This window comes from Achroia grisella, unplaced genomic scaffold, assembly GCF_030625045.1.
Source record: "Achroia grisella isolate CSIRO2021 unplaced genomic scaffold, CSIRO_AGI_Agris_v1 utg2786, whole genome shotgun sequence".
In the NCBI taxonomy this organism is placed as follows: Eukaryota; Metazoa; Arthropoda; class Insecta; order Lepidoptera; family Pyralidae; genus Achroia; species Achroia grisella.
The window spans coordinates 1,910,211-1,923,085 of record NW_026712766.1 but is presented as its reverse complement, the minus strand read 5'-3'; the positions used below and the strand labels follow the sequence as shown (position 1 = coordinate 1,923,085).

Below are 12,875 nucleotides of genomic sequence, written 5' to 3'. Positions count from 1 at the left end.
TTTTCTGCGTAACTCAAAACCAAATAATTATATTTATAACATATATATTTTTTGTAAATACCATCTAAATTAGGTAATAACACAGATCTGTTAATATAACATAGTAATAGACGTGTTTTTGTAATGGATACTTAATACAAAAACAAAATCTCTCTCTCTCTCTCTCTCTCTCTCTCTCTCTATCTCTCTCTCTCAGCTCAGCTCTCTAAAAACCGAAGGCTCGAAGGACCAAAATGTTTGCTTACTTTTAGAATGTACACTGATTTTAATAGTGACGCCACGGAACGTTCGAGAAGAAGTGCAAAATGTATATAAAGTTATATAAAACAACATCGACGTTCAATGCGTGACGTTCCAAATTTGAATTTTATAATTTTATTTTTAATTGTAATCATATGACTATTTGCGATCGCAAACATCTAATATTATTTTTAAAAAAATCTTTGAGTTTTAAATACATATCAAGAAACACTGTGGCTATACTTTATTTTAAAAAATGCAAAGATCCCTATAATTTCACAATTATACAATATTAAAGAAAATAAAGATATAGTTACACTTTTTGACGTATGCATTGTGTAACAAAACTCAACACTTTGTTTATAATTAAGAATTAACTAAAATATTTTTTGAAATATTTCACCAAATCGTCTGTGTTCTTTTATAGATCGTGACAAATCGCCGAGACAGAACAACAACGTGGCTTATTGTGTCGAGAATCCAGCGGAGAATCTTATTACACGAGTAAGAATATAACATTTATATCATCATCATCATCATCGCAGCCCGGAAGACGTCCACTGCTGGACATAGGCCTCCCCCAAAGATCTCCACGACAATCGGTCCTGCGCTGCTCGCATCCAATGCCTTCCAGCGATCTTGACCAGATCGTCGGTCCACCTTGCTGGAGGCCTTCCCGTTTCTGCGTTTATATAATAAACAAATATTAATAATAATAAGCTTGGACAATATATACAGCGCCATCTAGTGCCAAGCTAAGCAGAGCTTGTGTTATGGGTACTAAACAACTGATACAAATACTTAGACATATTTTATTGTAAATAGATACATAATATATATAGAATACCCCGACTAAAACAAATAATCATATTTATGATTACAAATCTTCGCACCTTGCGAGGAATCGAACCCGCGACCATTGGAAGTAAAGCCATGTGCTAAACTGCTAGACCATTGAGCCCGTTAATAAATATATACTCTGTTGTCTTCTCTCGTTTATATATTTGGTTCTTCTCCTCTTCTCCACCAGGTACTGACGGAGCAGGGCCTCGGCAAGTATTGTGACAAAGATTTCATCCAGAGTACCTCGCGTGAGATGCAAGAGGCGCTCGATCTCACTCAGGAGGAGATGGATACGTGAGTATCATGATATGTGTAATGAGATATCTCTACCTGTCCCTACAAACGTTCATTTATAAATTACTAGATACTCGCCCCGGCTTCGCATGGGTATACATATATTATATATATAAACCTTCCTCTTGAATCGCTGTATCCATTAAAAAAAACCGCTTCAAAATCCGTTGCGTATCTTTAAAGATTTACGCATACATAGGGACGGGCAGACAGCGACAGCGACTTTGTTTAATACTATGTAGTGATAATTTAAAATCGCTATTAAAAAATAGGGGTTGATGTTGGAAGGGTGAAAATTTTGGGTTTTAGTATTTAATAGCCAGTAGTTGTTAAATAGCCAATTTATCGAGGAAAGCTATATACTATATAACATCACGCTACGGCGAATAGGAGCGGAGTTGCACAGGAAAAGGGAGTTAAGTTAAATATGATGCATACGAAATTACGTGTATCAATTAATTATATTTATTGTTTACAGTGCTGCTAATCAAATAATTTTGCAAGAGAGAAAAATAAGCACAGCTCAGAACATGACCAATAATGTGGTGAGTTATATTTGTACAATAAAACTAGTGTCCATGTAAATAGAAAGAGACAATATATTTATCCAAATAAAGTTAATATAAGCACTTTTATTTTATTAAATTAACATGTTAATCTGATGTATAAGCTGTAAAGTTTCATCAAAATCCGTTCAGTAGTTTTTGCGTGAAAGAGTAATAAACATCCATACTTACAAACGTTTATAATATTATTAATACTAGCTGACTAGTTTTGCCATATAAATTAAAAGTGCTATTAAAAAAAGGGGTTGATGCTAGAAGTGTGAATAGGGTTGTATGTATTTTTTAGTGCCACGTTATACAAAACACAAAAACTATTTAAAAATTTTTAAAAATCTTAGGGATGGACAACTTTTATCACTTAGAGATATGAAAAATAGATAGTAGCGGATTATCAGATCTACTGAATATGCATATAAAATGTCATAAAAATCGGTCAAGCCGTTATGGAGGAGTGTGGTAACTAATATTGTGACACGAGAATTTTATATCTTATTAATATTATAAACGGAAAAGTTTGTGAATATAGATGTATGTTTGTTACTCTTTCACGCAAAAACTACTGAACGGATTTTGATGAAACTTTACAGTAATATAGCTTATACAGAATAACATAGGCTATAAATTTCATGCGGCTGAAACCGCGGGCACAGCTAATGTAAGATTATTTTAACTATGTTTCAGAAAAGCTTATATTTTAACTATGTTTCAGGAAAGCTTATATTCAAGGCAGTATCATCCCTTCCATCAACCCCCGTTGCAGGCTCCCCCTCGTGGCAAATAAAGAAACCCACAATGTGCTTCTCGTTTTGGATTCCTCGTTTTCATATCTACATCGGTTGGTACCGATTAGATTTTGTATTTAATACCCTGCCCGGGTACCGAACGCGGGCCCGGAGGCTTCGAAGATTTACCTTCAATGAATTGAAGTGGTTAGGATTTTTTGATGAATATTTTGTAAATAAAATTATGATACTTCGCTTGTGTTAGCTTCGATTTCTGATATTGGTAAAGATTTTTTCGTATATTTAAGAGAGTCGTTAAGTTTTCTTTCATTGATTTATGTAATGAGAGATTGGATTGTTTGACTTTTTATCCCCCATTCCTATAGTATTAATTCCCATTTAGATATAACTATCAGCCGACTTCAAATAAGGAGATTCTCAATTCGACTGTATTTTTTATTATGTGTGATACCTAATAACTTCACCTTTTTCCTGCACATCCTTAAATGATTTCACAAAACAACAATTTCTCCGTGCCATGACGAAAAATGAATCAAAATTTAATTACAACAATTCACAAAGATTTCTACGTGAACCGATTATGATATTCTTTTTATTTAATAGCTGGTGCTTCTTATAGTTACATATAAATTTGATCCAGATCTGACCAGCAATTTATAAGTTATTCTTATCTAACTACTCGCCCCGGCTTCGACTGGGTGTACATGTATTATACATATAAACCTTCCTCTTGAATCACTCTATCTATTAAAAAAATCACTACAAAATCCGTTGCGTAGTTTTAAAGTTTTAAATATACATAGGGACGGACAGACATCGACAACGACTTTGTTTTATACTATGTAATGATAATGCATTTGACGCACATTATTTTCGTTACTCGAAAACGATATTATTATTATATTTTAACCAATTTAAAATAAATAAGTTTATTTTAAAATTTGTTAACTCGGAATTGCGTCATTTATAAAAAGATTATTTTTTTTAATGTAAGCATAGTGGTTCAATCATAAGCATCCTTCAATTCTTATCCCTGACGGGTCTAGGAATCGACTCTGAAAATGGGCGAGCACAATAGATCTATGCAGGTCGCAGTGCTACAGGTCCAAGCACCTGACAATAGCCCAAATAATCCAATAAAAAAATACTAGTTCTATAGAGATTTTATCAAAATGAGTTTAGTAGTTTGGTCTAGAATAAAATAGTTTTGTCATCATGATGTTTATAGTCACTAGAATAGTCCCAGTGTAGAAAATTTGACTTATGACTTCATCATTAAATTGTGAATGATGATGATGAAATGAAGTAATGTAAACTAAGCCGTATTTCTTACCGATTGAGGTCGAGTTTTTTATGGTACTGAATGATTTATTATATTACATTGTATTTTAATCAATATCGTCCGATTTTAGGATATAAATAAAAAAATATTATTTTATACATAAAATAGTGTACAAAGTGATTTATTGGATTGTACAAATTTTAATATTAAAGTATAAATCAGCGAGCGACTTTTATACATATTTTTCACGTGTACATATATTTTAAAATGTATTAATATAAATTTTAAACAACTAAATATTGTGGCGATGTGCCTTATTTATCTATATCTATATAAATGTAAGATATGCCAAGTATAATATTGTGCCAAAGGGCAGAGATGCCTTGAATATTATATATTTATGATGTACCCAGGCTAGTATAGCGTCTATTTGTTGCCTGTCTGTATTTATAAAGTATTTTCTTCCATACATATATATTATTAGTATAAAAGAATGTCTTATATGTATATATAATATTTTTGAAAATCAGAGTAAAATCTAGTCAAATATATAGGCTTGCTTTGATATGTTTAAATGAATTTACGTAAGACGAGATATATAAATATATATTTTAATGTCGTATTTTGTATGAAATATATTTGTTACTGTGAGTAAAACTGTTGGGACAAATTTTAACATTTGTTTAATTTTTTATTTAGTATTATATTTATTTTTATTTTTTTTTATTACCCTCACGCATACAGGTGAGATAAAGGCCCCTTTATGGGAAGCTGTTTTATTAAATCTGCAGCGATGATGATATGTTGGCTCCTATAATTAGATAACCTACAAATCGGCCCTACAAATTAACACTGCATTTTATAAGAGCAGGCACTATCCTTATGTGATTATGACAGCTTCAGTGGTCTAGCGGTTTAGAAGACCGCTTTATTTCCGATAGTCGCGGGTTCGATTTCTCGCACGGCACAAACATTTGTATTCACGAGTATGATTGTTTGTATCGGTCTGGATGTTTTCTATGTATATTTTGTAGATATGTATTTATGAAAAAAATATCTATGTTATATAATAAAAATATGTATGTATTAGTATCAGTTGTCTAGTACCTATAACACAAGTTTTAGCTAGCTTAACTTGGGTCTAAATGGCGCTGTGTGAATTGTCCTGAGATTATTATTATTAAAAGACACAAAAGCAAAGGTTGGGGACGTTTTACTTAATGTGGACCAAATTGCGTGTGTTTTAAGTAACTGCAAGGAACATATTATAATAATTATCTTATTGGTACAGTTGACATATTTACAAATAGTGAGAAGCTGTTCGAGAGCCCTGGATTGGTCGTCTTATTCTTATGGTTTTTTTTCCGGACTATTCTGCAATTGGCCACAGCTTGCCTTAACAACTTCATCGGACGATAGGGACCGAGTGCAGATGGCACTCCAAACCCGCGGAAGAACTTATGGACCGGCTGATGACTAACTCCCGCCTGACTGATACGACTTTAGTCTGAGGGCACCACTACGGGTTAGAATTGGACGGGGATCGATCGGAGGGGATGGAGATGCGGTGTGTCCCATTCCTACGGACGTCATATGATCGCGATGGAGATTAGTTCTCGAAATGCTAATGCGTGAGATAATGTGTAATGTACATGGACTCTGTTGGCTGCAATTAGCCTCTCATTTGGACCGTTGTGTGTGTTGAGTCGAGACTACTAGAGTAGCCACCCAAGTTCCTCCCAGAAGTGCAGGAGTCTCCTGGTGACTTCACAGTCTTCACGGAGCGACCTCACCGTTCCGAGGATTTGAAAAATAACGCATGAGATATAGATGCATCAAATGATACGTGATACTGCCTATGAATATACAACGGTTACCACTTACCAACAGGTTGGCCGAAAGCCTGTTTGCCATACCAATTACATAAAACATTTATATAAAGCTTTTAAAAATTTACGGAAGTGGAATAAAGCTACATTTGAATTCTCTAAAATATTTATAACCACATTATTCAAGAAATAATAACTGTATTGTATATCTTTTTAACAGTTATCAGTGTCAACATCTTTTAATTCTTCCATTTTTTCAGATATTTCAGCTTTCAGTTCATTTATTAGAATATTTAGATCTTCGTCGTTTGATTTATCATCATCCTTCGGTCGTGATTCATTGTTTTTCTCATGAAACAATTGTGAAAAATTATTTCTGATTGCTGAAAAAGTCTCTGGGTTTGGATCTGATGCATTGTTGTGACTGGTAACATTCAAAAGATCTGTTATTGTTTTATCAAATTTTCTAGACTCTTCAGTTTCTTGCCTGAACGGTATTTTAGTGTCACTTATTATCACTGGAAATATACGGTTTGGATCATCAAAATTATCTTCAATTATGACTCTATCTATGTCTTGAGACTCTTCTTCCGTGACCTGTGGAATATATTCTCTGCTGTGTTCCGATTTATTAGACATATCAACAATCTCATCTTGTAGCCTTTTTATAAGTATTTCTAAATTAGAGATTTGTCTGTCAATATCGTTAGTAGATTCATCTAGAGCATTGTTCACAACTGTTGATGATACTGTAAGTTTTCTTGTATTACTTAAATCCTCTTTGGATCTCCTGTTAATCTCGTCTCTTATTTTCTCGATCAATGAATCTACTGTTGATTTTTTTGCATTTTCATCCGGAATCTTCTCCATATTTATTCCAAATATCGTTTCATTCTTCTTTTACATTCTTCTGCCTTTTCCCTTCTGCGTCGTTCTTCGCAGGGGTCGTATGGAGGGGGCGGAGGAGGAAGCGGTGGTACTGGACAGCTAGGCCAAGGAGGATCAGGATGTGATGCAGTAGCGTCTAATATTTGATCGCATCGATCAGTAGTTGTTAACTCTCTCTCGACTTTACAAACAACTGTTATATGTGAACTTGGGGGTACAGGTGGATTTTTTATTCGCTCAACGCAAAGTGCAAAACACGGTGGAGGAGGTGACGGTTGCCTGATCGGTTCCTTAGGGCATATCTTAATGCCAGCTTTCTCCTTCAATCGTATCCTTTGTATTGTGCAAGGGTCAGGCGGAGGCGGTTCTGGTACTGGTATTACTGTGCATTTTTTTGTATTCATAATCGGAACATGGTTGTTATTTATGAAAGCTTTTATGAATTATAGGTGATTTATGTTGTCACTTTCTTTTGGTATATTTTTGACAGCTATTCTAAGTGTATTATATGCCAGTATTAAATTAACAGTTCTGAATAGGCCAAAGAAATTCCTGCGGATGGTCTCTTTTACTATTCCAGTTACTTAAAAAAGACAGTTCTGATTTGTCTATTTTATTACATTTTTGCATAGTATCCAATATAGGTACTATATAATCGCCTCGGGTTCTCATGGAAATTTATGATAGAAATTATTTTGAAAATATAGTCCACATTAATGTGCCATAATTCTTTTTTTAATGAATACAATATTGAAAGTTGTTTTATTTATTTAATAAATCTTTCAATAAGAAGGATAATTTCAGTATACATTTCAGAAGTTAGTCAATTTTACTATTGACGTCTTCAACTTTACAGTTTATTGGTCTATGTGGTTGTGGGTTTTTTATTCTTTGAAAGCAGAGCATGGGCTCGTTGCAGGATTTTTTTGTCTTTTTACCATCAGTGCATGGAGGTTCGGGTAGGTCACAGGGATGCGGAGGATCCACCTTTGCGCAGGCCTTCACGTTTATAAACGGCCCTGGAAGACACCTAGCTGTAGAATTAAGAGAAACTTTTAATAAATGCAATAGCAAATATACTAACGGTTCACCTGATTGTAAGTGATAATGTTTTATGTATATCAAATATTTGTAGTAATAATTACACAAAGCTATTTGGAGCTCTATACACGAAATACGAGGTACTCTTTGCACAAAGTCTGACTCTGGTAGCTTTTTTTAAACCAAGGTATTCCAACGAATCTCCTATTGTCGGAGTCACGGATTCGCAATGACAGTCCGCGATTCCGGATTTTTCCGTAGTTTAGAGTCTAGTGTCCTTGGAACTGTATGAGAAAGGGATGGAAAATGCATAGTGGAATAGACATAAAATTCTAAAGAAAAATTTTTTTAAGATTCCTAAAGTCGTAGGTAACAATTTTATTATAATATATGTATATACTGAGGTAAGATTTTTATTAAATTATGCTACCTCTTCCTTTCCTAATAAAGCGGAAAGGTAGCTTACTGACTTTAATACTTATAATTAAATATCAATTCACTATTACTGAGAGTGTCATGGCCTAGTGGTTTACTCTGCTGAATCACGTCTAAGTGGCCGTAGTTCAAACCAGATCGACGCTTACGCCCAAATGGTCGTGAGTCTAAACCTGGCCAACACCAAAAAAATTGCGATTGAATTCTCAAAAACTGCGTCTGACTCTTATAAAACCAAAAATGTTCGAAGGTAGAGTTGTTTTTTAAATTAAATTAATTACATCAAAATTGATAATAAGAAAATCTTACTAATTTCGGTCTCCCAAGCTGGATTCTTAAGTCTCTCTAGACATACATATGGCTGCGGGCATTCTTCGTCCGGCTTTTTTAATGGATCACACGGCGGTGGTGGATCACAAGGATGAGGTGGTATGTATTTTGCGCAGGTCCTAACATCGATACGATCCGGTAGTCTTGGCATTTTCAAATTATATTACTGTTTACTTTTGTTAAAAGAAAAATAGTTATCTCACTGTATATATTTGACTATCTGCAAAATAGAAACCGTGAATGAATTCCTTACAAACAAACAGGAAAGGAGAAAGGAGAGTAATAGATGTGTTTAGATGAGTTATATGGCTTTATTCTTTTATTTTTTTGGATTGTGTGAAAGATGACACATATGTATAATAAGAAACATTACATTCAACATAACATTCAAAAATAAATTTTGTATGCTCAGATATGACGTTTTACCATAGTTTATAGAAAGAGATAGTATAAAAGAAGAGTACTCAGATATGACAGATGAGAGCAGAGACACAGCAGTGGAAGAGACAGAGTGGATGACATACAATGCGCCGACCCTAAATAATGACCCTAAAAATGGGATAAAGGCAAGGCAATGATGATATGACTTTATTCTTCTCATAGATATTTTGTATGATCATGAAAGGGTTGAAAAAACGTATATAGTAAGTAGCATCATTGAATAATGAAAAATGTAAACATCTACCATAATATTCTATAACAATATTTTTTAAAGATGATGATAATGGAATGATGCATCCAGCCGAGCTAACTGTTTACGCTGGCGGGACACCAGTGGAGGATGATAAGATGAGCATAAGATCAGTCAGTTAGCTCGTCGTAGTAAATTCACTAGGAATTCATCACGATGGTTTCCAGGGCTACCACATGGAGGTCAACTTGACATGGTATAGTGTTAGCTATGGGGTCATCAGTCTACAACACTAACAATCATATTGTGAACTGGACGGTAGGGAAAAAAAAATTTTAATGTAAAAACTTGACGTTCATAAGCGGCTAAAATGTCCTACATGAATAAATGATTTTTGAATTTGAATTCCTCCATACTAATATTATAAAAGTAAAATTGCGCCTGCTTGTTACCTTTTACGGATCAGAATGAAATTTAACGTGAAGTAAAATTATTTCACGAGAAATAGCATATTTCTACTCTTTATCTAAAGAACAAATGAAGTCTCAGATAATACTTGGTATCTTTACATATTGTAATCCTATACTAAGACGCATTAATCAGAAGAAATACGAGAGCAGAGTCAACAATATGTTTGGTGATATCCGTTCGTATTTATAGGAGACAATTACCATATTTCATTAAGTAGAACTTTGATTCCTTTGCTAATGATGTCACTTATGGAGGCGGTAATGTAAGAAAAGGACTACACTGAAAAATGATTATGCAGATTGGATTCGTTATTCGTCTTCAGATTTAGATTGGCAGCAAGGTTTTTCTGAACATTTACAATTTTCTTCGTGCTTAATATCCTCCTTCACTTTATTTGTATCTTTCAGATTATGAATTGATTCTGATTGTAATACATTTCATTATTTGTTTTCTGCAGTTTTGGCCACAATGCTGTTTTTCAGACATTTTTTCTATTCTCACATTTTTTTTGGATAATTTTACAATCCTGTACTATATGACTTCTGCGTTTGTTTTGTGACATGTTTTGTTAAATAAATTAGATGTATATATATGGCCAGTACCAGTTAACTTATGGAAAAGAATCTTTTTTTTCTGTTAATATCTGTTACAATTTTAGACTTTCTTCTAATTATGTATATACTGACTTATATCTAATAACTCAGTTATATAATTATGAACCCACTTCGGATTTTTTTTTAATTTAGGTACTAGGTATTGTGGTGAAGACATTTCATCTTTCGTCAGTTCAGTCTTTACCTATATCACTTCTTATCATGACCAAGAAATGAGCGTAAAATTTTTCTTTTTATTTGTTGTCTTATTATAGTTAAAGCAATTTAAATGAAATTTGGAATTGTTTGAATTAAGTTCTGAAAGTTCGTAGCACGTCTTTTAGATTTGTATGTAAATAAAAAGTCAATATCTATTTAAATATATGTTTATTCTTTGTATCCTTCTAAGGGATTCATATCAGTTTCTTTCTTTGATATGTTGCTATCCGTTGATATAGTAGAGGAAGTCCTGGACAAAGAGTTCTCTGGTTTTTCATTTTCGCAAAACATTGAGCATAGTTTTGATTTAATAACATTAAACACATTACTAGGGATGGAAGCCGTTTCCTGCAGATTACTATTGTGGGAAATTTCTTTAGGAGATGCTGGTTTGTCATATGGTGAACTATTATCATTGAAATTTTTTATCTTTAATATAGAATTGGTGACAGTATGTATCTGATCACTGATAACTGAAATTGTTGAGTCTACTTTCGTAACTAAATTTTGGAGAACATCTCGTGTTTTTTTAAACTCTTCTGTATATTCTTCACATTCCCTAGTTTCTTGTGAGTCTGGAAGAGTTTCTGAATTATCATTCACTTTTGTATTTGTCGGTGGATCTGCATTATTGTTACTTTCTGATTTCTTTGTTGTTATTTTACATAACTGTCGGGTGCTTTCTTTCGTTACAGCTACAGCATCTTTAGTCATTTTGTATACTTGACCAAAGAAATCTTCTGCTGCAACTTTAATAGTAGTAATTGTTTCTCCATGCGAGTCCAGTATACCTTTACGCATTCCTAGTGTACTATGAGAAGAACAAGGCTTACAAGTTTTTGAACATGGACTTTCTTCTGATTCTATATTACAGGAATAACTGCTAGAACTAGCTATTTTTGTTTTACTAGGTTTCTCTTCGCAACATTGTATTAAAATTTTATCTTTGCATTTAGGAGTATGATCGCTTTTAGAACATGATACCGCAGGTAAATCGTGTTTAGATGTTTCACGTTCACTGCAACTATCTATTGGAGGCGGACATGTATTGTCTTTTTTTTTGCATCGATGTTTTTCTTGAAGAGAGGGACAATTTTTTGTGTCTTCATTTTTGGAATTTTTATTATCACAATTCATAATAGTTTCAGATGTCGAATTTGTTTTTTGTAGCACACAATTTTTAGACAGACACTTAGTTCTATTAGTATAACTCGATTTCGGTGTACAGATTGGTTTTTGTTTATCACAAGTATTTGGTGATTTACTGGATTTTAGAGTTCTGTTTATTTGTGATGAGCCACTTGGCGTTTTAGTACAACTAGATCTCGGTGTACAAGAAGTGCAGGCGTCTACTTGGCTATCACTGATTATTGATAAGCTCCCTTCTTTATTTTTTATATTTTTACTGTCATCTGTTACTTCAATGCAAGGTTGGTAATCAGGCAAATCGTCTTGTATAGATTTTAATGTATCTTGTATTAATTTCTCTTCTAAATCAGGACAGTCTTGTGGATATGACTTGAGGTAAGGTTTAATTACTTCTCTACAGTACTTGTATCTATTGGCTACTGCGTCGTCGGTAGGGCTTTTAGATTCATCGGAATGATCGCGTGTTTCTTCTATAAAACTATCCCTTATAACAGTAATAGAATTGGAATTCTCCGAATCCTTTATTATTTGGTTGAATTCAAATTGTTTTAAGCAGCTTTTGTCTACTTTAATTAAGGTGTCTGACCGACACTGTTGCGAATCAGTAGATGAACCAGAATCTTTTAAGATAGTTTTCTTTGTTTGCGTCTCCTTATGACAAATTGCTAAAATTTTTGATATGTTACAATCGTCTAAGCTCGATTTGTCAGGTAACATTTGTATTGACGTAGATAAGTAGCTTATTTTTATTATATTTATTTACTTACGTTACACATTTTGTTTGACGGTTTATATTTAGCCAGATATTCATGGCTTTGTTCGAAAGGCATATCATTTCTGTTGAAGTTTCATGTTCGATCAAAAAATACACTGTTCTAATTTGTTTTGTCACGTCATTTTATTGACAACTAATTTTCTTTTTTATATAAACTACCAGAAAAAAAGTAACCTGTTATCCTCGACATTTTATAAATGTAACCATTTTCTAGTTTTGATTTTGCTCAGAATAAAGTTGAATATTAATCAGGCTACCTTCTTGTATCATAAAGTATATAACTGTAATGATGCAATATGATAGAAATATAGAAAAAAATGTTTAACTTAACCTGTATTTTTCCTATATTTGTCGTCAAACAGCAACTTCACTGATTTAGAAGAGGGTAGTAAAATATTCTATATTAACTTATACCTTCTTCCTAGAAACATAAATAAATTGATGTAGGTATATTTTATAATAACATGTGTTTTGTCATTTAAGTAGCATATAAAAAAAGGGAAATAAAGATTATATTGAAAAACATATGTTTGAATTTTGACTATT

At 33.2% G+C, this 12,875-nt stretch overlaps 5 protein-coding genes across 6 annotated transcripts in view; 1 reads left to right on the top strand and 4 right to left on the bottom strand.

Annotated features, from left to right (window-relative positions):
- The window catches only part of LOC131843098 (voltage-dependent calcium channel type D subunit alpha-1-like), a 71,889-nt gene extending 68,433 nt beyond the window's left edge, over positions 1-3,456 (top strand). The window contains exons 45-48 of the mRNA XM_059191693.1: positions 668-744; positions 1,271-1,377; positions 1,856-1,922; positions 2,653-3,456. Coding sequence (XP_059047676.1) covers positions 668-744; positions 1,271-1,377; positions 1,856-1,922; positions 2,653-2,724 — 323 coding nt within the window. The 3' untranslated portion in view covers positions 2,725-3,456. The remainder of the gene's footprint in view (positions 1-667; positions 745-1,270; positions 1,378-1,855; positions 1,923-2,652) is intronic.
- Positions 3,457-5,945: 2,489 nt separating this feature from the next.
- On the bottom strand, positions 5,946-6,667 carry LOC131843094 (uncharacterized). The gene has a single exon (XM_059191689.1). The coding sequence runs from the start codon at positions 6,665-6,667 to the stop codon at positions 6,011-6,013; it is 657 nt and encodes a 218-aa protein (XP_059047672.1). The 3' UTR covers positions 5,946-6,010.
- Positions 6,668-6,669: 2 nt separating this feature from the next.
- Positions 6,670-7,348, bottom strand: LOC131843095 (uncharacterized). Its single transcript, XM_059191690.1, has one exon. The coding sequence runs from the start codon at positions 7,087-7,089 to the stop codon at positions 6,670-6,672; it is 420 nt and encodes a 139-aa protein (XP_059047673.1). The 5' UTR covers positions 7,090-7,348.
- An 87-nt stretch (positions 7,349-7,435) lies between these two features.
- LOC131843096 (uncharacterized) lies at positions 7,436-10,025 on the bottom strand. Of its 2 annotated transcripts, none has more exons than XM_059191691.1 (3): positions 9,794-10,025; positions 8,471-8,711; positions 7,436-7,719 (listed from the first exon to the last, which is right to left on the bottom strand). In XM_059191691.1, exons 2-3 carry the CDS (start codon positions 8,640-8,642, stop codon positions 7,505-7,507), a joined length of 387 nt encoding a protein of 128 aa, XP_059047674.1. In that variant the 5' UTR covers positions 8,643-8,711; positions 9,794-10,025; the 3' UTR covers positions 7,436-7,504. The 2 variants fall into 2 exon arrangements, with proteins under 2 accessions (XP_059047674.1, XP_059047675.1); XM_059191692.1 differs by having other exon boundaries at positions 7,436-7,704.
- A 6-nt stretch (positions 10,026-10,031) lies between these two features.
- LOC131843092 (uncharacterized) lies at positions 10,032-12,456 on the bottom strand. The gene has a single exon (XM_059191686.1). It carries the CDS (start codon positions 12,269-12,271, stop codon positions 10,574-10,576), a length of 1,698 nt encoding a protein of 565 aa, XP_059047669.1. The 5' UTR covers positions 12,272-12,456; the 3' UTR covers positions 10,032-10,573.
- Positions 12,457-12,875: the final 419 nt, after the last annotated feature.

Bases quoted from the DNA above. Each gene is read 5' to 3' on its own strand.
- LOC131843094 (XM_059191689.1), bottom strand. From the start codon at position 6,667: ATGGAGAAGATTCCGGATGAAAATGCAAAAAAATCAACAGTAGATTCA.
- LOC131843095 (XM_059191690.1), bottom strand. From the start codon at position 7,089: ATGAATACAAAAAAATGCACAGTAATACCAGTACCAGAACCGCCTCCG.
- LOC131843096 (XM_059191691.1), bottom strand. From the start codon at position 8,642: ATGCCAAGACTACCGGATCGTATCGATGTTAGGACCTGCGCAAAATAC. The intron at 7,720-8,470 runs GTAAGATTTTCT...TTAATTCTACAG, and splicing joins AGCTTGGGAGACCGAAATTA to CTAGGTGTCTTCCAGGGCCG.
- LOC131843092 (XM_059191686.1), bottom strand. From the start codon at position 12,271: ATGTTACCTGACAAATCGAGCTTAGACGATTGTAACATATCAAAAATT.